The sequence below is a fragment of the Macaca mulatta genome, chromosome 8, assembly GCF_049350105.2.
Source record: "Macaca mulatta isolate MMU2019108-1 chromosome 8, T2T-MMU8v2.0, whole genome shotgun sequence".
Lineage (NCBI taxonomy): Eukaryota > Metazoa > Chordata > Mammalia > Primates > Cercopithecidae > Macaca > Macaca mulatta.
Genome location: NC_133413.1, coordinates 108,889,928 through 108,917,012, shown reverse-complemented (window position 1 = coordinate 108,917,012; position 27,085 = coordinate 108,889,928). Strand labels below are relative to the sequence as shown.

Below are 27,085 nucleotides of genomic sequence, written 5' to 3'. Positions count from 1 at the left end.
AACTGAGTAAGTCCTTATAATTTCTTTTTTAATTTTTTAAAAGTAAATATATATATATATATATATATATATATTTTAATTTGAACAGGGTCTTGCTCTGTTGCCCAGGCTGAAGTGCAGTGGCACAATCATGACTCACTGCAGCCTTGACCTCCCAGGCTCAAGTGACCCTCCCAACCTCTGCCGCCGAAGTGGCTGGGACTACAGATAGGTGCCACCATACCTGGCTAATTTTTTGTATTTTTCATAGAGACAGAGTCTCGCTATGTTGTTCAGGCTGGTCTTGAGCTCCTGGGCTCAAGCATCCCTTCCACCTTAGCCTCCCAAAGTTCTGAGGTTACGGGCAATGCGCCACCATGCCTAGCCAAGTCCTCATAATTTCTTACAGCTGAAAATGTACGATAACAATAGCAATGCAGGCTTAAATGCAAAGAAAAAAAGTCCACCAAAAACACTTGAGTTTTTAAACTTTACTTTCTTTGAGAAATTTGAAATACAACTGAAATGATTTTTAATAAAATTACGATAATGATTCTACTAGACTTCTGAAGTGTTTCTACAATCTAAACATTCCAGACCTTTGCCTAATCATCAGCTTAATTTTTATTTGGTCTGGGTATTTTTAAATTCTTATTTCACTTTGTTCTTTATGAAATTAATTTTGTTGGCCTTGAATCTGACCAGTGCAAATTTATTATATGGTTTCATAAAAAATCATACTTCAATGAAAATACTTCCTTAAATGTAAGAACTTATACCTTCCTTATGTTCTTTGTTTACCTAAGGAAATGCAACCTCACCACAAGTACAAAGACCATCTTTCATGGACTACTTTGATAAGCAAGACTTCAAGAATAAGAGTCACGAAAACTGTAATCAGAACATGCATGAACCCTTCCCTTTGTCCAAAAACGTTTTTCCTGATAACTGGAAAGTTCCTCAAGATGGAGACTTTGACTTTGTAAGTACATTTTAATCCTTCCATTTATGTTTTCTCCTTCTATATTTTACCATCAAATTGAGAAGCATAGTTCATATGTATGTGAACTGTGTGTATGTATATACAATTATAGACCATATGTTAATATTCATTTTACAGCCATATACATGGGTAGAGGAATTGTGAAGCTGTAGCTTGCTTATAGAAATGTACTTGCAGAAAATGCTTTTTTATAGTTAAATAAATCATAGCTCAAATTTAGACAAATATTCAGGACTCCTTAAAACTAAAATGACAACTATTTTAAAAGATGTTTTCAATAATGCAAATATGAGATACTTCTGACAGTCAGTAAACTCAGTTGCCAAAATTAATGATGCAAAGGTATTTATGACATAGTGTGAGAATTTGCTTCAATTTTGAAAGTATATGAGTTGGTTTCTATTTGAATAAGTGTTAATTCCACTTGGTTTCTCAGAAATAATAGTCCTATTCTGTACCTAGGAGCATATAAACTTCCGTATAAAACTGCCTTATCGCCTATTTTGTTATATTTTCTCTTTATTTCTTCTACCCTGGTTCTTCTTACTTCTTTTAAAGAATGCATAAAATACAGGTAAATTATTTTAAAGTAACTGTTTCCAGAACTTGAGAGAATAAATTCTCAAAATGAGTTATTTAATGGAGTGAAAATTTTGTGGAGTAAATTTTTACTTAAGAACATTTTAAATAATAATGTTACTTTTGCATATTGTTCTAGAAGATTTTTTTCCAAACAAAATAACTTTATAATCCTTTGTAGTTTTATTAATAAATGTATGTATACATAAATACAATTTTAGATATATGTAAATATATACATTTTTTAAATTTAAGAATTTTTAAGTAATATTAAACCATTTTGCTTAGACAACATGACTCCAAATGCTTTGCAATTATAAATATTTTAAGTACTTTTTTCCTCAATATTGTGATTGAGTTTTTAAATAATCAGATAATAAAGTTTCAAAATCTGTCCCCAATAAATTTAGTACTAATTGCTAGCAAATATTAGCAGTATAATTCACAGGTTAGCCTGCAAACATCATTGCAATGTCTACTTAATATTTTTTTCAATATCATATTAAGCAATTAGAAAAATAAAATCAGTATGTCTTTAGTGCTAATAAGATTTCATTTTAAGCTATCTACTTTTTAAAAATTATGAATTATTTAGAATGCTGACATTTAAGCTTTAAATTATTCATGAATATAATGAATAATGTAGAGTATTTAACCTCAAAGAGTTCTGTCTTGTGTCAGTTGGAATAAATCTTTTTTTTTTTTTTTTTTTGGCATAAATTTAAAGGTTTTTTAAATTTACAAGTGCCGTTTTTTAAATTTACATGGATATAGTGCATCGTGGTGAAGTCTGGGCTTTTAGTGTAACCATTACCCAAATAATGTGCTTTGTACCCTTTAGGTAATTTCTCATCCCTGACTCCCTTCTTGCCGTCTCACCCTTCCAACTTTCCATTGTCTATTATTCCACACTCTGTGTTCCTGTGTACACATTAGTTAGCTCCTACTTATACATGAGAACATGTAGTATTTGACTTTGCTGTTTCTGTTTCACTTAAGATAATAGCCTCCAGTTCCATCCATGTTGCTTCAACAGATAAGATTTTATTCTTTTTTATGGCTGAATAGTGTGGAATACATCTTAATGGTCTCTGAGAAACAGTTTGAAATGAGCTACAAAGTAATGAATAAATTATCACGGTTAAAAAATGGCAAATAAAATGATTTAATTTTGCTTCAGTTAATCTTTCTACCACCCCAAAATTTAATGGCTTAAAATAACAACTATTTTACTTTCATCAAAACCACAATTTTGTGGGTTAATAGTTTGTCTAGGTTTATCTAAGTGTGTCTTCTGCTGGGCTCACCTGGGGTTTCTTAAGTGACTGAGGTCATCTACTGGCTTGAATGGGGCTGAACAGTCTCTCTAAAGTTACTTCACAAGTGTGTTGGCAATTGTGCTGACTATTGACTAGGTCATATGATCTCATTAGGCAAGCCTGGGGTTTTTACGTGGCCATAGTAGCCTTCCAAGAAGGTGAAAACAAGGTTGTAAGGCCTCTTGACGTCAACTTAGAATCTGCACAGTGTCCATTGATGATAGCATCAAAAAGAATGAGATACTTAAGAATAACCAAGTAGGTAAAAGACTTGTACACTGAAAACTGCAAAAATATGGGTGAAAGAAATTAGACATCAATACATGAAAAGACATATTCATAGATCATAAGCTTTAATATTGTTAGGATGTTTCTATTGCCTAAACCGATCTACAGATTCATTGTTATCTCTGTCAAAATCCTAATGATATTTTTTGCAAAAGTAGAAAAAACTCATCCTAAAATTCATATGGATTCTCAAGGGACCCTAATTAGTCAAAACAATCTTGAAAAAGAAAAACAAAATTGAAGATCTCATGTTTCCTGATTTCAAAACTTACTACCAAGCTATTGAAATCAAAACAGTGTGGTACTGTCAGAAAGACACATGTAGACCAATGGAATAGAGAGCTGAGAAGTAAACTTTTCACATCTTTGGTCAAATGATTTTCGACAAGGGTCCTAAGACCATTCATTGGGGGTAAAGAAGAGGCTTATCAATGAATCGTGCTGGGAAAACTGGATATCCACATGCAAAAGAATGAAGTTGGAGTCTTACTTGACACCATATACAAAAATTAGTTCAAAATGGGCCAAAGATCTTACAGTAAGAACTAAAACTAAAAAATTACTAGGAAATACATATGAGAAAAACTTCATGACTTTGGATTTGGCAGTGATTTCTAGGCTATGACACTAAAAACAAGTAACAAAAAAATAGATAAATTGGACTACATCAAAATGGAAAACTTGAGTTCATCACAAGACACTATCAACAGAGTGGAGGGCCACCAATGGAATGATAGAAAACATTTGTAAATCATATGTCTGATAAGAGGTTAATATTCATAATGTATAATGAACTCCTACAACTCAACAGCAACAAAAAAACCCCAAACAATCCATTTCAGAAATGAGCAAAGGGGCTGGGCATGGTGGCTCATGCCTGTAATCCCAGCACTTTGGGAGGCTGAGGTGGGTGGATCACCTGAGGTCAGCAGTTCGAGACCAGCCTGACCAACAAGGTGAAACGCCACCTGTATTAAAAATACAAAATTAGCTAGGACGTGGTGACACATGCCTGTAATCCCAGCTACTTGGGAGGCTGAGGCAGGAGAATCACTTGAACCCAGGAGAGGGTGGTTGCAGTGAGCCGAGATCACGCCATTGCACTCCAGCCTGGGCGACAAAGCAAGACTCTGTCTCAGAAAAAAAAAAGGGGAAGGGGGGCAAATGACTTAAATAGATATTCTTCCAAAGAAGATAAACATGGCTAATAAGTACGTGAAAAGCTTCAATAATTATCATTAATCATTAGAGAAAGGCATATCAAAACCACAATTAGATACTACACACCCATTCAAATGACTATTATCAAAAAACAAACAGAGAAAATAACAAGTGTTGCGGAAGATGTAGAGAAATTGGAACCTTTCCTTGTGCACCTGCTGGTGGAAGTATGTTGTAGTCACTATGGAAAGCAATATGGTGGCTCCTCAAAAAAAACTAATACAGGGTTATCATATAATCCAGCAATTCTACCTCTAGGTATGTACCAAAGAATTGAAAGCAGGGTCTCAAAGAGATAGTTGTACACCCATTTTCATGGCAGCGTTATTCATAATGACAAAAAGGTAGAAGCAACCCAAGTGTCCATTGATGGATGAAAGGATAAAAAAAATGTTGTAATACATGAAATGGAATATTATTCAGCCTCAGGAAAGAAATTGTGCAATATGCTACAACATGGATGAGCACTGAAGACATTATGCTAAGTGAAATAAGCCAGGTCACAAAAGGACAAATGCTTTATGATTCTACTTATATGAGTTACCTATAATAGTCAAATTCATCGAGATGGAAAATAAAATGTTGGTTCTCACGGGCAGGAAATAGGGAGTTATTGTTTAATAGGTACAGAGTTTCCGTTTTGCAAGACAAAAATCGTTCCAGAAGTGGATGGTAGTGATGCTTGTATGAAAGTGTGAGTGTAAATAATGCCACTTAACTGAACACTTGAAAATGGTTAATTGCATAAAAAATGCATAAGAGAAGAGGGGAAAGAATTTGCACAGTGTCACTGTTGTCATAGTCTGTTGTCAAAATCTGTCAGAAGTCTAGTCCTAACTCAAAGGATATGGAAATAAATTTCCCCTCATGATGGAAGGAACAGCAAAGTCATGTGGCAAAGGGTGCTGTGAGATGGAAGGAATTATTACGGTACACTTTGCAGACAATCTAATAGAAAGGGTGTTAATTAAAACTCAATAGAAATTAGAATGTTGAATTTAGGAAATGAGAGTTCAGTAATGATTTTGATAATGACCATTGCAGTACTCTACTTTCAGATTTTTCACATACACACAATTTTTGACATGTAGCCTTCTACTGTCTGTCTTAGACTCATTTTAGTTTTGTGAATCTATTTTTCCAGTGGCTAACTCCTGAAAGTAAACTTTTGGAAACACTTTTAGCCCCTCATAGGTTTTGTAGTCATTCTATCTGGAAATTCCAAAATTTGTTAGAAAACATTAAGCTAATTTAACAAATATTTTACTTTCTGCTTTGGATTGTGCTAGGCACTGTGGGTAAAAATAAATTATACTGATGTATTAAGAAGACAAGGTATGAATTAATGAAGTGGTAAGTTGTAATCCAGAACAGTAACTCAGACATTGCCATGTGGTTTTGAATAACAGGGAGATTTGGTGAAGGCTGGAGTTGTATATGAAATTATAATGTGGAAGAGGACTTTGTCTAAGCATTGATAAATGTATAGCAGAAAGAGAGAAGGTAGGCACTACAAGGAATGATGTGTAATAAAAAGCTTAGCAGTAGGAAAGTATAATGTATATTGGGTGGCAATGAAGTAGAAACCTTCAAGTCTATGGTAGTTAATTTGGAAAAATATGAGAGATAAAATAGAAAAGTAGATCCAGATCAGAGGGTGGAAGCTTGCAAGGTTACAGAGTCTGAATGTTTATTTAATAGACAATGGAAAGCCACTGAAGGTTTTAAGTTGGAGGATGACATGATGAAAAGTATCTTAAGAATATTAATATTGAAGATAGCATGAAGGATTGATAGGAAGAGACTCAGGGTAGGGGAAATCGGTTATGTGGCACAAGCTTAAAATAATACAGGAATAAAATTGAAATGAAAAACAAGAATGAGGAGGAAAGATTAATTAACAGAAATAGTTGACATACTAGATTGAAGAGTACTATTTTGATTAGTTAAGGTGAGGAACCAAATGATAAATGGTGACAGTAACTAAAATAAAATAAAATAAAATAAAGGAAAATGTTCTCACAGGAGGAAAGGTATATCAAGAGATCATATGACTGGATCCAATTTTTGCAGAGTTATTTATTTTTGACTCATGTAGGGCAGATAGCCTTAAAAAGGGAATTGTGGGAGGGATGGAGTGACTAGAACAGTTCTTCTCTTCTCAACATTTATTACACCTGTCAACTGGAACTGCTCAACCCTCTCATCACTTTGAGGAAAGTGGAAAATGTTTGTAAGCGCCACTGAGGGGAATGGAAATGGAAATAAATAAGATATGAATAAAGGAAGCATTGCCAGGAGATGAATAAAGAATTGCCAAGAGTAGTAGTGAGTATGGCAAAAGACAAGGAAAAGTGTGTATAAGAGGGGCAAAGAGAGAGTAGTTAAAAGAAGCAGCATAGGTGGAGCACAGTGTAAGTGATTAGGTGGACTGCTTTTCTCACAAAATGGGGAAATGGACTAAAAGCAGAGATACCAGCTGTTAATGAGGGAAATCTGATCTTATTCATTCCCTCATCTGTTACAGAATGTTAAAAAAATGTGACTCTAATATTAAAGTGTAAATCATACTAAGGTTTATGTGTTTATCTTCCCTCTTCATGATGCATCTCGAGGCCGCCTTCTAGAAGAGAACTGTATTTTATGTAGTTCCTAAGTCTGTCTGATAGAAGTTGCTTAAAATAAGCCAAAGTTGCTTTGACCATATTTTCAGGACAAAGAAGGCTTCATCCTTCTGCCTTGAGGAAAATGGGTTCTAAGAAAAAAAAAGAAATGAAAGAGAACACTTTATTGTCTTTTGAGGTACTCAGAGCAGATTTCTAAAGGACAAAACTTATTCAGAAAGGCACCTGCTAGACAGATGTGCAGGGTAGGAAGCATTCCTTGTCTTAAAGCCTGTATGCAATAGAATTTGTGTACTTCCTTTTAAATTGTTAGCATTTGTCTTTGGGATTTTCTGTGGATTGTTTCATGTTATGTTCCTGAATGTAAGGAGACGATAAAAGAATTTATGATGTCACCAAATTGGGGATTATCATAGAAAGATAGGAAATAAAATATATTTGGGCTAATTGAATTATTTTTAACCCTACCAGAAAAAAGTTATGTTTAGGATGTGCCTATGCAGATTTCTAAAACAAATGTAAAAGGCAAATCTGTTTATTATAGCACTAGTCTAATGTTTCAGTTTTTGTTAGAATTATTTCCAAACAGCCTTAGCATCCAGATTGTTTAGTGTTAAATAGAGAGCATGTAGATAGTGTTTTGAAGAAATTACAGTATCGTATTTAAATAGATATATTTTGGGTAACGTAAAGATTTTGGAATAAGAACAAAAACTTCAAAAGCCATCTGTTAACCCACTACATTGGTTCCAAATTTTAAAAAAGAAAGAAATTGGATTGACAATAATTACTAGTATAAAAGAAATTAGGTAAATCAACCATTTTTGGTTTTGACTCATACTGAATTGTAAGTTAACATTTCTTAATTACTCTGATTCTTAAATATTTATTCAGTTGGCAGTGTCCTTTTGAGCTAAGGGACACAAGAATCCACCAGGGCCACACTGAAGAAAAAGTCTCAAAAATTGTGGCAGAGAAGGGAAAAAAAACTAACTTTGTTCTCTAAGTATAAAGTTGTCTGGGGCTTTCCTAGTTTTGCCACAGTCCTACCTTTGATGCCTGCGTTAGCAAGTGAGTGTGATTACAGGGAAACAAAACAAAAGTCACTGTTGGAAAATGCAGAAAACAGTGAAAGGTTGGCAGAGAAAGTACCAGCCCTGCTGCTGGAGCTGCCCATGGACATTTTAGGAGTCTTCACTTGTTCTGGAGAAATGTTTCTTTCTCAGGGTCTTTTCACCCTCCTCTATAGCCAGCAGCTGTGAAGGAGTGATGAAGAAACTGGAGTAGCCCCAGAAAAAGAGCAGCAGGGCCACCCCTTTAGTAAGCCCTCAGCAACACAGACCCTCTAGACAGCTTAAGGTAAAAACTTAAGCCAGCAGCATCTACCAGTTTTTCATTTGTTTGTTTTACCAGTATAGCAGCATGTTATCTGCTTTGTCTGTTTAAATGCAGGTAATGTTTCTGGTTTTAAAAGAGCTATTGGCTATAGTTTTCCTTGTAGTATACTCCTTAGTCAAAGAACTGCTTGTTCTCTACAGTCCTTAGTTCTGTGGACTGAGGAAACCACTTCAGTTGAGTGAAGTATTTAAGCATATTGTCATCGATTAGCTTTGCATTAATTAAATGATTATTGTCAAGTATTTCCAGATGTTTGCTAGAGTATTAACAAAGTATGAAAAGATAACTATAGATATTTCAGATTTATTTCTTCTAGGGTAAAGAAGAAATAAACACACAAAATCCCAAATGTTCCAGTGGATAGCTTTGGATAAGAGTTTATGATTACAGGTGTACATGTGGCATGAACTCAAGTGTATGTGGCACATTGTGCTTTCACTACTCAAGTCATTCCTTGTAGAGCCAACAGGAAATTAAAATTAATGAGAAGCCTGCACTTTGAAACAGTTGCAGAATTCTTGACTATTTCAGTCCTTTGCCAGCTCACGAAATCTGTGCTGGCAGTCATATCCAACAGATGGTGTGGCGTGTGCACAGTTGTGTCATGTGATTGTCTAGGTCCATGTAGAATTTTTATGAGGTTTTGACCATCAGTCTGCTGAGGCATTTAAGATAGTCATAACCTTTGTCTTGAAAGGAAGGTGACCTGCTTCGAAGATAAGTGTTTATGTGCAAGTAGAAAATAATAATTTAGTCACTGGGCAAGTAAACTAGATTTAGTTGATTCTGTGGTAAAGGCAACAAAGATTTTAGTGTCTCTGAACTGCTACACTGGTTTTTTAATTTTTTTTGTTTAGTAGAATTTAATCCCCTTGGCTACCTGAGGTAGAATGAGCGTTTCACTTTCTTATTCCTAAAGGTGATGTTTAAGGCTTCCGTAATTTCTGAAATTTTTATTTGGTGGTTGTGTCTAGGCAAAGTCTACTGAAACATTAAGCTAATTCTGCTTCTTTAGGTAATTAATACCTTAAGTTAAAACTCATTATATCATCATTTCCCTTACAAATTTAAGTGAGCAGGCCTGTACTTATTGGATTAATTAAGATAGAAAGCACAGGTGCAGTATGTGGTTTCTTGTCAGCATGTTGTAATTTATTAAGATGTTTAAAGCACATGGCAAAAGAAAAATGGCTTACAAAAAGGGTTCCAAGAAGCACAAACTCTCCTCATAGTAGTTTGCTCTTTTTAAAATGTCATTTATTTAGAAAATTACGTTGAAAAATTGACTACTCTACATTTTAAAACAAGATATTGTACTCCAAGCATATGTTGTAGCTAATGTTGATGTCTAAGGAAGTTATTTTGACTATGTGGGCTTTCTATTCATAACCCAATTTTGGATGTTTAGTTAGTAAGCACTGGGGACTATTGGGGTGATTACATCAAAAGAGATGTTAACCAATAGTGGAATTTAGGATCAAAGAGTGAACAGTGTAATTTATGATCTTTTAATTTAAGACTGATATCCCAACAGTGTTTACCTTTTGAAATAAATAAAGCATTAGATTTCAAAAAAGTTTTAAAAATTGATTGAGGTAACTAGTAATGCATATATCGGGTTGCGTTTTGATGATGGAATAGTTGTTTTGTACTTGAACTGTCATGAAATTTCTTTAAATCTAAAATTATTTTTGTAATTTTATACTTAATTCAGGTTTTCTGAGTATGCATAGTATTTCACTATCAGAAATATTTCCATAACTGACTTCCATCATACTTCTCATGTCTATCTTCCACAGTTAGAAGTATGCACATCATTGTTTGGGGGCCTATCATATTTGTCGGCCTACTTGAATTAATGCTGACACCTTTTCCTCCTTCTTGCCATTAGGTTGGTAGCCTTTTCCATAGTACCTCTCATTCATAAAATAGAAAGCCCTCATTAGGTTGGATTCTTCATGTTGGAAGACTTTTCAATAAATAATAGACTTTAAAAAAAAAAAAAAATCCAGAATCTAGTTGTCTTGATTCAAAACCAAAGTAGCCTTGTTTTGTAATTGTGTTCGTCAGTTGTTGAAACACCTTCCCAGAACGATAGACAGATCTTAAGGAGATAAGTGAGTGATAGGGGCATTCAAACTAATGTTGTTTCTCATAGCAGATGAAAGTGTTTTGGAAAAAAGATACCTTACTCAATTTTTTTTTTTTTTTTTTTTTTTTTTTTTTTTTTTTTTTTGAGACGGAGTCTTGCTCTGTAACAGCCCGGGCTGGAGTGCAGTGGCCGGATCTCAGCTCACTGCAAGCTCCGCCTCCCGGGTTTGCGCCATTCTCCTGCCTCAGCCTCCGGAGTAGCTGGGACTACAGGCGCCCGCCACCTCGCCCGGCTAGTTTTTTGTATTTTTAGTAGAGATGGGGTTTCACCGTGTTAGCCAGGATGGTCTCGATCTCCTGACCTCGTGATCCGCCCGTCTCGGCCTCCCAAAGTGCTGGGATTACAGGCTTGAGCCACCGCGCCCGGCCTACTGATTTATTTTGAAAACACATTTTCATGGTTCTTAACAAACCTTTTTTTCTTCATGAATTCAATAATGGTGCATGTTGAAATTTGATATGCAATATACTATCATTAACTATTAAGGCGTTTTATAAAAGGCTCAGTAACCTGGATTAAAGTATCAAGTTTCATTCCCACAGACCTTCAGTTTAGTTTTTAACTCTCTATCTTAATGTGAGAATGCAAATGAAACTACCTAATTGGCCAAGGCTACAAATACATAAATATATAGAAAGTTAATTATCGGCCATATTCTTGTACTAACTAGTGCAGTGGAACGAGTATTGAGTTCTGGATTATCTTTGCTAATGACAGATCTAAAATAGTCATTTTAATGCCTATATTCTTTGATGAAAAGAAATATACTGTCTAATTCATTAGAACTTCAGTGATGGTACAGAATTCCTGAAATTGCCTTGCTTTTGGTTTTGACCATTTGATCATTTTTGTTCTGACTATGAACATTAAAAGACTTTTCCCTTAGCATATCTATATAAGGCACAATAAAAATAAAGTGCAGATAATTTCCCCTTGCTTTGCAGAACAGTGAATTATAGCTCATGTCTGCAAATAAATTCTATTTTCCATCTTTTATTATAAAATTATAGGTATATTCTTCTAGAAAAAATATTTTTTAAATAACTGAGTGAAGAAGATTATTAAGTTATATGTAATCCTTGGGTGTCTAGTAGTCATCATTTAGTAGCAGCTCTTTCGATATGTGGAAATTCATCTTTTTTGTTGTCATTTTTAAAAGAATTTTCCAGAATTAGTCAACCTGTGGTGTCTTTCCATATTGTATATCAGTTGCTCTCACCTATAAGAATTTCCTCCTTGTCTGTAGTCATTTATACTTTTTTTTCCTCTTGACTCCATATTTAAACTATTAGGCTTCTATTAATTTGGGCAGCTTTGCCACATTTTGCTATGACTCATGATAGGAGGCTATTTTAAGTTGGAAACTTCAGCATCTGAATTTGTTTTTCTAAGTAGCCAGTCTTTATATTGAAAATGGTGTGTGAAGTTTTGTCTACATGTATAATTTTATGGTTCAGAGGGTGTCCTATCCTTTTGTTTTGGCTAATAAACTAATAAGTATTGGTAAAAACAACAGCTGACACATATTGAGATCTTAGTATATGGTGAGTACTTTTTAAAGCACTTCCCTGACAATGCGGGAGATCCTTTATAGAAGGTACTATTATTATCCTTTAAAAAAAAAAAACAAAGAAACTAATGCACAAAGAGATTAAGTTCAGTGATCAAAATCTCTTAGCTTGTAGGTGATAGAGCAAAAATTTGAACCCAGGAAATCTGACTTAAGAGTTTACTTTGTACTATTTAACAATGATACTATCACTAAGCCTTTAGTACAGAGGTTAGCCTCGGCCAGAAGTAAAGCCATCAGTCAAGGGAAAGAGGAGATGCATAAGTTACAGCACTGAACCCAAACTCTGAGTAGTAGCAAAACTGAAGACCATTCGAATAAAATAGGAATACAGACATGGGGCAGGCAGAGGTGCAGGGTGCAGACTGAGTTGGCTTAGCCAGCAACACAGAATCCTTTTTTGCACATTCCAGCTGGGTCAGAGAACAGGTCCTAAAGGCAGCAATGTCTGCTGAACAGACTAGTATTGGATATGATGCAGTAGTGACCTAGGTGGTAAAGGCTTTGATTGCCAAGCTGAGGCTTCTAGGTTTAGCCCTAATCCTGTGAGTAATTGATAGCTAATAAAAAATTTTTATGAGGGGAAAACTCTTACCAAACTTGTTTTTTGGTGTCAAAGTGAAGCATAGAGAGGAACTGGAGTCCTAGGATAACTGGATTAAAGACTGTTGAAATTGTTAAAAGTGGATTAAGGCAAAAATACTGGAATTAGAGAAGAGAGTCTACATTCAAGAAATCATCTAGATTAGATCATTTAGAATCATCTGGATCTGATCATCAGTTTTATATAGAGGATTAGAGTGAAGAAGGTTTCTGATTTAGATAATTAGACTGATGGTTTTGCTATCGTTTGAGATAAAGAATAGAAAAAGGGAAGAACAGATTTTAGAGATTGGGTGTGGTGTGGAGAACAAACTAGCAAGATATGTTGTGGGTATATAAAGTTTTTAGTGTTTGGAGAACATATAAATCTATTAGATAGTTGAAACTACAGAATGGAACCATGAATTTGGGAATATTTGGCGTGGAAAAGAGTACATGAGATCAACCAGAGAGACGCTTGAAGAGAGATGATTACCAAAAATGGATTTCTAGGGTATCCCAAATGTAAGGTGAGTGGGGCAGGAACAGTGAGCGGAGGCTGGCTCTATCTACCCATGGATATATTGAACCAAGCTTAGATGTAGGCAGATTACAGCTGTCACCTGAGAATTTACCATGAGTAGGATTTCACTGCTTTTTTGGGGGGGGGGGTGGTAGGGGGAGTGTGGTGCAGGTATCAGTCTATGCTTGAACTTAAAGAATAGTTTTAGCTATCAAGTTTTTTGTTAGCAGTTTTTTGAGCATTCATTCTACCACAGGGTGTAAATAACTTTTAAGCAGCTACAACTCATTGGCGATATATCTGAAATTGCTTTTTTTTTTTTAAACATACTTTGAAGCATGCTGTTTCTAATCTCCCTTTTCTGTCTCTTATGTATGCCTTTGGACAAATGCTACAACTTTTTGGTCACTTTCGGTTAGTAAAAGTCTGGGTAGTTTAAAATTGTAACCTCAAATTTGATTTAAGTCTTACTTGATCCTTCCCCACTCTACATCTTAGAGTAGGCCACCTAAGTGGCCTAAGACATTTGGCATGCTTTCTCCCCTTCTAGGTCTCATTCTTGTAGAGAGAGGAGGGAGGACAAGAGAGGCAGAGGTCATCATCTGAACGAACGTGGTTATCTGAAGGTAGTGGGTCTCACTCGGGCATAATCTGGTTCTAACTGCTACAAAATGTCTCTGACAATGTGATGTTCATGTGGTTGGAATATGTGGTTTTCTTGGGATGATAGCTTTATCTTGGCTCCCTTTATCACTGAGCTCTTCCTCAGAAATGGGTAGCTATATCTCCTCTCTGTTCCGTAAGTTCAAACTCCTCCCCCTCTCTAGGTAGGGCATTAATGTGTTTGATCAGCAGCCCTTGCTTCTTCCCCAGCCTCTGGTTCTCTCACATGAGCCATGGGAGTCAGTGGTGTTCTTTCTAGGATCTCAGGGAATTAGTGGGTAGATAGGGGAAATGTGAGAGGTACTCTTTACTTCTCCCTCGCCCCCCAGGTATACTATTTCTGTGGCCCTATTAGGTCTGCTGCTGCAGGCTGCTCTACCAAGCCTCCCATCTTCAGAAATCTCTAGATAAGAAGTAGACAAGTTTCTAGGCCAATATATTTTTCCCTACTTCTAGGGACATATGCCAGGTCATCTATGAACACTTCACCAGGCTAAATTCTACTCCACTGACAGCACCAGAGCAGGTTTGAAGGTTCTTTATTCAGTATTCAGTCAAGCTGGAAAGTGAGATGTCAGTCTCTTCTTCTTGCAGGAAACCACAACGTGTCTTTGATGGAATATCTTGATACTGTGCAACGTGGCTTGAGTGAGGAAGCTGCTATGACAAAAACTGCCCCCCAGTGCTCCTGATGTACCCTTGCCCTCTTATGTAGGCTGGGTGATGATTTGGGAGTGGTGGGGCTCATTCAACCTCTGAGTAAACTCAAGGTCAGCGATTTGGCCCCATTTGGTTGGTGGCCGTCTTCAAGATAGGTGGTGCTTGTACATTATTTTTGTCTTTGTTGTGAGCCTTAGTCTCACAATTCAGGGGACAGTTAAAAACTTTCAGTCAGCATTCTTCTGTAAAAATAAACATTACTGACGTGACTGACATTTTAGAGCATTTCATGTTTCTTTCTCTACAGAAATATTTTAGTTTATTTGTTCCTTCATTCATCATTTATTCAGTAAACATTTTTTTGTGACAGCCTTGTTGCATGCCAAGCACTAGGCACTGCCAACTTAAGCAAATTGCTGCTCTGGAGGAGCATTTAGGTATAGACATATGAACACTTAATTATTTTACCCGTAGATAAATTGGCCAGACACCACTGATCTGGAAAATCAGGTTGTAGTGAAAATAACCAGACTTAGAAATAAAACCATGAAAGTGAAAATATGAAATTTTAATATAAGTTATTTTTTATTGAACAGCAATGTCTAACATTCAGAATTCATACTATCTAAGGTTACAGAATTTCCGGTTGCCCTGGGTACATAGGATCATGTAATCACATGGACCAGACTAAGAATTCTTATAGATCATTTACTTAAAGATTTAAAGTTTCTTCAAGGAAGAAATTTAAGACAATAATGTCTATTTTTACCAACTTTTTGGTAAGAAATTTTTAGCTTCATACTAATATTTTATTAAGTGGATACTGCTCACATGTGGCACATATTGTTTATATGTTTAGTTCTTTGTGTCATCTAAAATTCTAAAATGAGACTTCTTCAAAAGTTATAACTATCTTGTGTCTCCAAAGTAGTATTTTATACTTTGTCTATTTGCCTTATACAAGTTGAGTCTAAGGCTTAACTGTGAAACAGAATTCATGCTAAGGAACTTAGAACAATTCAGACCAATCAATTACTAGAGTCTCTATTTATTGTTTTATTGTTCTGAAAGTAAAAAACAAATTATATCTAGATTACAAGCTAAAGGTTGTTTTAAAACATTATGCAAGTGGGATTTTTTTCACTTCAGTTTCTGTTTCGTAACTAAAACATTAAAACAGTACCACTGGCAACAATTTAATGTATAACCTCTAACTTAAATGAATATTTCTTTAAAGTTACCTTCATTTTGTAATTTAAGGAAAACCTGTTTTATATTAATATTTAAAACAAGCATTGAAAAATAAAACCAGTTTCTGAGAATAGGGGAAGTATTTTTAAAACACTTGAGCTTCTCTCTTCAGGTTCTATGTTCTGTGTTCAGATTGGTAATATATTTCCAGGAGAAAGTGGATGGTATTTATACACCCATATATTTCCATAAGTCATTTTTAGGCAACTGATTTTAATTCATGATAAATTATAAAATGAATTAGTAACAATATAAGAGAAGGCATTCAGGAAACATACCAGTTCATACTCAATTTCATATTGATGTACTTAATATATTTAGCTTCTTGTATTTAGGATAACATCAATTAGCTCTTCTTTAAGCGAAAATGTTCTAAAATACTTAGGTATGTCTATATATTTAAAACATAGTCTTTTTTTGAATTTTAGAATAAAAAGAAATTTCATTCAACATTTTTACATCCTTAATAGATGCAAATAGGTGTACAAAATATGTAGTAGCTACTCCTATGTTTAAGATTCAGTATCTTACATTGTTATATTTTAAAGTTATGGGATACGTAAATACTGAATTATTAGATATTCCATTTGAAGTGAATCAAATTCAAAAAATATGAATAAGCATTTGTCTCAATAGATTTTATTCATTTAATAAGAACCACTTTTGTTTTAATTAATTTTCCAGAACATGAGAAGATGTTAATAAGGTATACACATTGAGGTTAGAATATGTTATTATTCATATATTTTTGAGACCAATTTAGGATTACTTGGTTTAAATATAAATTAATATTTAATGTTCTAATTTTATATTTTTTTCTAGAGTAACACACTAACAAAATTCTTTTTTAGTTTTTAATGTTTCATTTGTGCAACAAAAGTATTTTAAGTGCCACCTATGTGCCTTTCACCTCCCTCTAGAAAGTAATGCAGTCAAGGGAGCCACTTGCAAAATATCTCTGTATTATCAATTGCTTCACCCACCTTATTCACAGGGTATCCTATTTTACCTATTTTATGTCACTGTTAGGCTTTAAGGTCTAACGTAGTCAAGCTGATTTTGCCATCCAATCAAATCAAATGTTTGCAAAATTGAAGCAAACAGCATTTTTCCTATTCCCAGCTGCTAGCTAATTATATTACACTTAAAACATACTTATTTATAAGAGAAATTTTTAAATTGATACATTTATCTTCAGTCTGACATTTTCTTGTTTGTTCAAATGAGAATTCTAGTTGTAAAGAAAACTGCATTTAAATATTTTATATAAATTATTAATACTGCAAAAGGATACTAGTTTATAATATCATTGAGAGCAGCTGTGAATAAGTCATAATTAGGATTTATTTACAGTTTAAAAAAAAAACTCTCTGATGTTACAGGGGCTGAAAATGAAGGCAAATATATGGGTGAGCGTAGGAAGCAGGGGGCTGTTTGGCCTGGTAAAAATTTTGTAACTATTTGCAAAATTGATCAAGAAATTAGAAGGAGAAAAAGAACACACATAACTGTCTTCAGACATAGATAAAAATAAGACTTGCATATTTGTGGCATGCCTCTGGATTAGGCATTAAATTAAATGTGATTGTTAAGTAATGCTTAATAGCAGCATAACAAAAGGGGCATCTATTGTCTTTAGTAATTCTTCTTTATAGAAATCCATTATGTATTAGAATGGTGTATGTCAACATCATTCTTTTATTTTGCCAGTTTCTGCTTTGATTTATATTTGTGTGGAACCTGGACACCAATATTGATAGGATTATTTAAAAGCTTAGAGCTTTTCTTTTTAAACCTTTCTTTTGAATTTATTCTAAGTTACCATTTAACAAAATACCTGATATTGAGTCCTACAAAATTCAAAATAGAGAACTTGTTTTTATTTAAAAAGAAGTGATTTGAATAAATGTCCGTGAGCATTAGATATTATATTGTAAATAAAATCTTAGTAAGTTTTAGAAAAGTATTAGATTAATTTTCACATACATCTTTGTTATTGAGGTAACGTATGAGTAGAAAAATAGAATTTTTAATAGAATATGGTAGATGAATCCTTTAATATTGGTAAAATAAGGTTTACTTACAATCTTGTTAAAAAACTATTGGTCATAGTACTTCTCTTTCTGTATATGTCTTACCCCTCAGTGTATACTTTAATTTGTGATTAGTTTAAAGTTTAAAAGTTTTAATCTGTGATGAACTCTAGGCTGAGGTTTATGGTATAGTTTATTTTATACACTGTTCTTAAAAAGCTATTCAATTACTAGGTAGGGTTCTTTCAAATAGAAATTTAAAAGTCAAAGTAATTCTCCTTAATAAAATAATTCCATTAGGATGATTTCATTAAATTTACCAATCTATTAATAATCTGCACAATAGTCATCTAAGTAAAACAAACTTGTATTTTTGTTTGTAGTTTATATAAAACAGCCTAAGTATTATAACGCTATGAATCTAGATTTTTAAATGAGCACACTGTACATTTTACCTAGACACATCTATTTATAATTATGAGCATAAATTATAAGTGTGATTTCTGAGATGCTTAAAGATACAATAAAATTCATATTGCTATACCAGTCTTAAGAGTGCTTAGGAAAACCTTAAAGAACCATCCAAGAAACTGCCATTTAATTCTGTCTAAATATATTTTGTCCAAGTTAAGAGAAGGAAATATATTTTGTTTCTATAATTATTTTGCCTTCTTCGAGCTCCCTTTCATCATATGCTGAATCTCTAGCAGGTTAGATCATTAAACTTTTCAGATGAAAAAAAAAAGATGGTTAGGGAAAGACTAGTTAGTTACCTGATTGGGCAAATGTGGATCGAGTTTTGAAAACCTTTTAATTTTTTTATATCAATTTCCCTGAGTTTTTGTTTACTCAGTTTATAAGGTATGTAAGAACACATCATTAGTTCTTAACCTTGACCGTTCCTAAATCTTTTGCATCATTAAATAGAACAAGGCTATACGGTTAAAATACTTATTTGAAAGCTTCTTAGAATCCCTATAATTTTGCTTACTTTAATTTCTGTCAAATTGTGATAGTAATTGTTAGTCCTAAATTGTTAAGAACTTTATTTTAAATTTGTTTTCCCATAATTTTCCCCAAAATTGTTTTATTTTTAAAGCAATCTAAAACATTACCAGCCACGGCCACATAACATTTTTAATAAAAACTTTATTGAGATATAATTCACACACCATGTAACTCACCCTTTTAAAGTGTGTAATTCAGTCGTTGTTTAGTACATATACAGTTTTGTAGCTGGCACCATAATCCATTTCAGGATATTTTCATCATTACCCCAAAAAGAAACCCTGTACCCACTAGTAGTCACTTCCCATTTCCTCCCAACACCCTTTTCTTTTTCTAGTCCTAGGCAGCCGCTAGTCTGCTTCTTGTCTTTGTGGATTTGCCTGTCTTGATATTTTATATAAGTAGAATCATACAATATGAGCCACAACTATTCCTTCTACCTTTCTAGTAGATAGGTGATTATTACAACAGGATGACTGTAATATTGCTGTAACACAGGAATTTGCCACCTATGATAATAGATAACATAAAGTGTTTTTTGAAGCAGTATAGATAAAAACTTGAAGTCTGAAATATTTGTAATGGATTCATCAGGACCTTAAATACTAGGGTAGTGCAGTCTGCTTCCTATATACTAGAAGTCAGTTATAAATAATATGTGCCTGGCACTGCTCTAGATATTCGTGATATAGCAACAAATAAACCAGACAAAAATCTCTGCCTTCACAAAGCATACACTGTAATGGAGAAAACAGTCAATAACCATAATAAATTAGTAAATTATACAGTTTGCTAAAAGATGATAAGTACTTTGGAGAGAAAAAAGAACCACATAAGGTATTGAGGCCAGTGTTGGGGGATAGGGCTTGCAATATTGAGTAGAGTGGTTGGAGAAGGCTTCATTGAGAAAGTGACAATTGAATAAAGACTTGAAGGAGGGAAAGGACCAAACAGGGAGTGAACCATCTGATGTCTGAAGGAAGAACATTCCAAGTAGAAGGACCAGCAAAGACTGAAGTGGAAGCCTCCTTTGATGTGTTGGGGGAACACTAAAATGATACATTGATTTTGGGGAGCTGAATGAGTGAGGGCCAGAGCATAAGAAGATGAAGTTGGAGAGCAGGATAGGGAAGTGGTAGGGTGCACCAGATGGTAGGCTCCTGAAAGTATTGTAAAGATTTGGGCATTTGTTCTAAAAGAAATATGTAGCCATAGAGAAATAACTTGATCTATAACTGACTGACTTTCAAAAGTTTCCTCTGGCCACATTTGAGAATTGATTGAGTGGGGCAAGGGTAGAAGCAGTCATCCGGGCAAAGAGCACCAGAGACAGTAAGAATTGGTCAGGTTCCTGATAACTTTTGAATATATAGGCAACAAAATTTTATAACTGATTGAATATGAGAATGAAAGATCCGGGATAATTCCAAGGTTTTTTTGTTTGAACAACCAGGATGAAGTTGCCTGTAACTGAACTGGGGAAGACTGTGGGTAGAACTTGTTGACTGGGAAGTTCTTCTGCATCCAGGTGGGCATAGCGAGTATACAATTGTATGTCCAAATTGGGAGTTCAAGGGAGAGTTCTAGGCTGGAATTTGTGGTAATCAGTATATAGATGGTATTTAAAACCATGAGACTGAAAGGGTTTTTCAAAGGACTCTCCAAAGAAATGAGTATATGCAGAGAAGGAAAGCGGTCTGTCTGTATGCATTTCCCATGGCTGCTGTAACAAAGAAATGAGTATATGTAGAGAAGGGAAGGGGTCTGTATTCATTTCCCATGGCTGCTGTAACAAATTACCACAAATTTAGTGACTTAAAAAATAGAAATGTATTGTTTTACAGTTCTGGAGCCAGGAATCCAAATTAAATCTTACGGGGCTAAACCTGGGTTTCAGCAGGGCCACACTTCCTCTGGGGAAATTTGAACTAAGTGTTATGAGGCTAAATCATGCTATCAGCAGGACTGCACTCCCTCCAAATACTCTAGTGGAGAATCTCTTTTAGTTTTCATTATCTGGAGCTGCATTCGTTGAGTCTTTGGTTCTTTCTCCATTTTCTTTCTTTTTATTTTTCTTGAGATGGAGTCTCACTCTGTCACCAAGGCTGGAGGGCAATGTGGCACGATCTCAGCTCACTGCAACCTCTGCCTCTTGGGTTCAAGCAATTCTCCTGCTTCAGCCTTCCAAGTAGCTGGGATTACGGGTGTCTGCTACCACACCTGGCTAATTTTATTATTAGTAGAGACAGGAATTCTGTTCCAAGATGGCTGAACAAGGAATAGCTCCAGTCTACAGCTCCCAGTGTGATCGATGCAGAAGACGGTGATTTCTGCATTTCCAATTGAGATACCTGGTTCATCTCGTTGGGACTGATTGAACAGTGGGTGAGTGCACGGAGGGCGAGCCGAAGCAGGACAAGGCATTGCCTCACCTGGGAAGCACAAGGGGTCAGGGGATTTCCCTTTCCTAGACAAGGGAAGCCGTGACAGACTGTACCTGGAGAAACGGGACACCTCCACCTAAATACTGTGCTTCACCACTGGTCTTAGCAAACGGCACAGCAGGAGATTATATCCCACACCTGGCTTGGTGAGTCTCATGCCCACAGAGTCTTGGTCACTGCTAATGCAGCAGTCTGAGATCGACCTGCAAGGCAGCAGCCTGGGAGGGGGAGGGGCATCTGCCATTGCTGAGGCTTGATTAGGTAAACAAAGCGGCTGCGGAAGCTCAAACTGGGTGGATCCCACTGTAGCTCTGCAAGACCTGCTGCCTCTGTAGACCCCACCTCTGGAGGCAAGGTGTAGCTGAACAAAAGGCAACAGAAACTTCTGCAGACTTAAACGTCCTTGTCTGACAGCTCTGAAGAGAGCAGTGGTTCTCCCAGCATGGTGTTCAAGCTCTGAGAACGGACAGACTGCCTCCTCAAGTGGATCCCTGACCCCTGTGTAGCCTAACTGGGATACAAAATCAATGTGCAAAAATCACAAGCATTCTTATACACCAATAACAGACAAACAGAGAGCCAAATCATGAGTGAACTCCCATTCACAATTGCCGCTAAGAGAATAAAATACCTAGGAATCCAACTTACAAGGGATATGAAGGACCTCTTCAAGGAGAATTACAAACCACTGCTTGACGAAATAAGAGAAGACACAAACAAATGGAAGAACATTCCATGCTCATGGATAGGAAGCATCAATATCGTGAAAATGGCCATGCTGCTCAAAGTAATTTATAGATTCAATGCCATCCCAGTCAATCTACCAATGACTTTCTTCACAGAATTGGAAAAAACTACCTTAAAGTTCATAAGGAACCAAAAAAGAGCCCGCATAGGCAATACAATCCTAAGCAAAAAGAACAAAGCTGGAGGTATCACACTACCTGACTTCAAATTATACTACAAGGCTACAGTAACCGAAACAGCATGGTACTGGTACCAAAACAGAGAAACTGACATCTCATACAGGCGGTGCCCCTCTGGGACGAAGCTTCCAGAGGAAGGATAAGGCAGCAATATTTCCTGTTCTGCAACATTTGCTGTTCTGCAGCCTCCGCTGGTGATACCCAGGCAAACAGAGTCTGGAGTGGTCCTCCAGCAAACTCCAACAGATCTGCAGCAGAGGGACCTGACTCGTAGAAGGAAAACTAACAAACAGAAAGAAATAGCATCAGCATCAACAAAAAGATCATCCGCACCAAAACCCCATCGGTCGGTCACCAGCATCAAAGATAAAAGGTAGATAAAAGCCACAAAGATGGGGAGAAACCAGAGCAGAAAGCTGAAAATCCTAAAAACCAGAGCGCCTCTTCTCCCCTAAAGGATTGCAGTTCCTCACGAGCAACAGAACAAAACTGGACAGAGAATGACTTTGACGAGCTGACAGAAGTAGGCTTCAGAAGGTCAGTAATAACAAACTTCTCCAAGCTAAAGGAGGATGTTCAAACCCATTGCTAGGAAGCTGAAAACCTTGAAAAAAGATTAGATGAATGGCTAACTAGAATAAACAGTGTAGAGAAGACCTTAAATGACCTGATGGAACTGAAAACCGTGGCACAAGAACTACATGATGTATGCACAAGCTTCAATACCCGATTCAACCAAGTGGAAGAAAGGGTATCAGTGATTGAAGATCAAATTAATGAAATAAAGTGAGAGGAGAAGTTTACAGAAAAAAGAGTAAAAATAAACTAACAAAACCGCCAAGAAACATGGGACTGTGTGAAAAGACCAAATCCACGTTTGATTGGTGTGGCTGAAAGTGACGGGGAGAATGGAACCAAGTTGGAAAACCCTCTTCAGGATATTATCCAGGAGAACTTCCCCAATCTAGCAAGGCAGGCCAACATTCAAATTCAGGAAATACAAAGAACACCACAAAGATACTCCTCGAGAAGAGCAACCCCAAGACACATAATTATCACACATAGATTCACCAAGATTGAAATGAACGAAAAAATATTCAGGGCTACCAGAGAGAAAGGTTGAATTTCCCACAAAGGGAAGCCCTTCAGACTAACAGTGGATCTCTGGGCAGAAACTCTATAAGCCAGAAGAGAGTGGGGGCCAATATTCATCATTCTTGAAGAAAAGAATTTTCAACCGAGAATTTCATATCCAGCCAAACTAGGCTTCATTTGTGAAGGAGAAATAAAATCCATTATAAACAAGCAAATGCTGAGAGATTTTGTCACCACCAGGCCTGCCTTACAAGAGCTCCTGAAGGAAGCACTAAACATGAACAGGAACAACTGGTACCAGCCACTGCAAAAACATGCCAAATAGTAAACACCATCAATGCTAGGAAAAAACTGCATCAAGTAACAGGCAAAATAACCAGCTAACATCACAATGACAGGATCAGATTCACACATAACAATATTAGCCTTAAATGTAAATGGGCTAAATGCCCTAATTAAAAGACACAGACTAGCAAATTGGATAAAGAGTCAAGACCCATCAGTGTGCTGTATTCAGGAGACCCATCTCACATGCAGAGACACACATAGGCTCAAAATATAAGGATGGAGGAAGATCTACCAAGCAAATGGAAAGCAAAAAAACAGGGGTTGCAATCCTGCACTCTGATAAAACAGACTTCAAACCAACAAAGATCAAAAGAGACAAAGAAGGCCATTATATAATGGTAAAGGGATCAATTCAACAAGAAGAACTAACTATCCTAAATATGTGTGCACCACCCAATACGGGAGCACCCAGATTCATAAAGCAAGTCCTTAGAGACCTACAAAGAGACTTAGACCCCCACACAATAATAATGGGATACTTTAGCACCCTACTGTCAATATTAGACAGATCAATGAGATAGGAGGTTAACAAGGATATCCAGGACTTCAACTCTGCTCTGCACCAAGCAGAATATAGATTCTTCTCAGCGCCACATCACACTTATTCCAAAATTAACCACATAGTTGGAAGTAAAGCACTCCTCAGCAGATGTAAAAAACAGAAATCACAACAAACTGTCTCTCAGACCACAGTGCAATCAAATTAGAACTCAGGATTAAGAAGCTCACTAAAACTGCACAACAACATGGAAACGGAACACCCTGCTCCTAAATGACTACTGGATAAATAACAAAATGAAGGCAGAAATAAAGATGTTCTTTGAAACCAATGAGAACAAAGACACAATGTGCCAGAATCTCTGGGACACATGTAAAGCAGCATGTAAAGGGAAATTTATAGCACTAAATGCCCACAAGAGAAAGCAGGAAAGATCTAAACTTGACACCCTAACATCATAATTAAAAGAACTAGAGAAGCAAGAGCAAACAAACTCAAAAGCTAGCAGAAGGCAACAAGTAATTAAGATCAGAGCAGAACTGAAGGAGACAGAGACACAAAAACCCTTCAAAAAATCAGTGAATCCAGGAGCTGATTTTTTGAAAAGATCAACAAAATAGACCGCTAGCAAGACTAATAAAGAAGAAAGAAGAAACAAATAGACACAATAAAAAGTGATAAAAGGGATATCACCACCGATCCCACAGAAATATAAGCTACCATCAGATAATACTATAAATACCTCTACGCAAATAAACTAGAAAATCTAGAAGAAATGGATAAATTCCTGGACACATACACCCTCCCAAGACCAAAAAACCAGGAAGAAGTTGAATCTCTGAATAGACCAGTAACAGGCTCTGAAATTGAGGCAATAATTAATAGCCTACCAACCAAAAAAAGTCCAGGACCAGATGGATTCACAGCCGATTTCTACCAGAGGTACAAAGAGGAGCTGGTACCATTCCTTCTGAAACTATTCCAATCAATAGAAAAAGAGGGAATCCTCCGTAACTAATTTTATGAGGCCAGCATCATCCTGATACCAAAGCCTGGCAGAGATACAACAAAAAAAGAGAATTTTAGACCAATATCCCTGATGAACATCAACACGAAAATTCTCAATAAAATACTGGCAAACTGAATCCAGCAGCACATCAAAAAGCTTATCCACCATGATCAAGTCTGCTTTATCCCTGGGATGCAAGGCTGATTCAACATACACAAATCAATAAACGTAATCCATCACATAAACAGAACCAACGACAAAAACCACATGATTATCTCAATAGATACAGAAAAGGCCTTCGACAAAATTCAACAGCTCTTCATGCTAAAAACTCTCAATAAACTAGGTATTGATGGAACGTACCTCAAAATAGTAAGAGCACTTTATGACAAACCCACAGCCAGTATCATACTGAATGGGCAAAAACTGGAAGCATTCCCTTTGAAAACTGGCACAAGACAGGGATGCCCTCTCTCACCACTCCTATTCAACATGGTGTTGGAAGTTCTGGCCAGGGCAGTCAGGCAAAAGAAAGAAATAGAGTGTATTCAATTAGGAAAAGAGGAAGTCAAATTGTACCTGCTTGCAGATGACATGATTGTATATTTAGAAAACCCCATTGTCTCAGCCCAAAATCTCCTTAAGCTGATAAGCAACTTCAGCAAAGACTCGGGATACAAAATCAATGTGCAGAAATCACAAGCATCCCTGGCCGGGCACGGTGGCTCATGCCTGTAATCCCAGCACTTTGGGAGGCCGAGGAGGGCAGATCACGAGGTCAGGAGATCGAGACCATCCTGGCCAACACGGTAACTCTGTTGCTACTAAAAATACAAAAAAAATTAGCCGGGCGTGGTGGCGGGTGCCTGTAGTCCCAGCTACTCGGGAGGCTGAGGCAGGAGAATGATGTGAACCTGGGAGTCGGAGCTTGTGGTGAGCTGAGATCAAACCACTGCACTCCAGCCTGGGCAACAGAGTGAGACTCCATCTCAAAAAAAAAAAAAAAATCACACACATTCCTATACACTAATAACAGACAAACAGAGAGCCAAATCATGAGTGAACTCCCATTCACAGTTGCTCCTAAGAGAATAAAATACCTAGGAATCCAACTTACAAGGGATGTGAAGGACCTCTTCAAGGAAATTACAAACCACTGCTCAACAAAATAAAAGAAGACACAAACAAATGGAAGAACATTCCATGCTCATGGATAGGACACATCAATATTGTGAAAATGGCCATACTGCTCAAAGTAATTTATAGATTCAGTGCCATCCCCGTCAAGCTACCAATGACTTTCTTCACAGAATTGGAAAAAACTACCTTAAAGTTCATAAGGAACCAAAAAAGAGCCCACATAGGCAATACAATCCTAAGCAAAAAGAACAAAGCTGAAAGTATCACACTACCTGACTTCAAACTATACTACAAGGCTACAGTAACCGAAACAGCATGGTACTGGTACCAAAACAGACAAATAGAACAATGGGACAGAACAGAACAGAGGCCTAAGAAATAACACCACGCATCTACACATTGACAACCCTGATGAAAACAAGAAATGGGAAAGGATTCCCTATTTAATAAATGGTGCTGGGAAAACTGGCTAGCCATATGTAGAAAGCTCAAACTGGATCCCTTCCTTACACCTTATACAAAAATTAATTCAAGATGGATTAAAGACTTAAATGTTAGAAGAAAACCTAGGCATTACCGTTCAGGACATAGGCATGGGCAAGAACTTTATGGCGAAAACACCAAAAGCAATGGCAACAAAAACCAAAATAGACAAATGGGATCTAATTAAACTGAAGAGCTTCTGCACAGCAAAAGAAACTACCATCAGAGTGAACAGACAACCTACAGAATGGGAGAAAATTTTTAACAGTGTACCCATCTGACAAAGGG

General features: G+C 36.2%; 1 protein-coding gene across 5 annotated transcripts in view; it reads left to right on the top strand.

Moving 5' to 3' along the window:
• STK3 (serine/threonine kinase 3) overlaps positions 1-27,085 on the top strand; it is a 330,283-nt gene that overhangs the window by 252,575 nt on the left and 50,623 nt on the right. For all 5 annotated transcript variants that reach the window (XM_077942604.1, NM_001260967.1, XM_077942603.1 and 2 more), the window contains 1 exon segment: positions 786-961. In XM_077942604.1, coding sequence (XP_077798730.1) covers positions 786-961 — 176 coding nt within the window.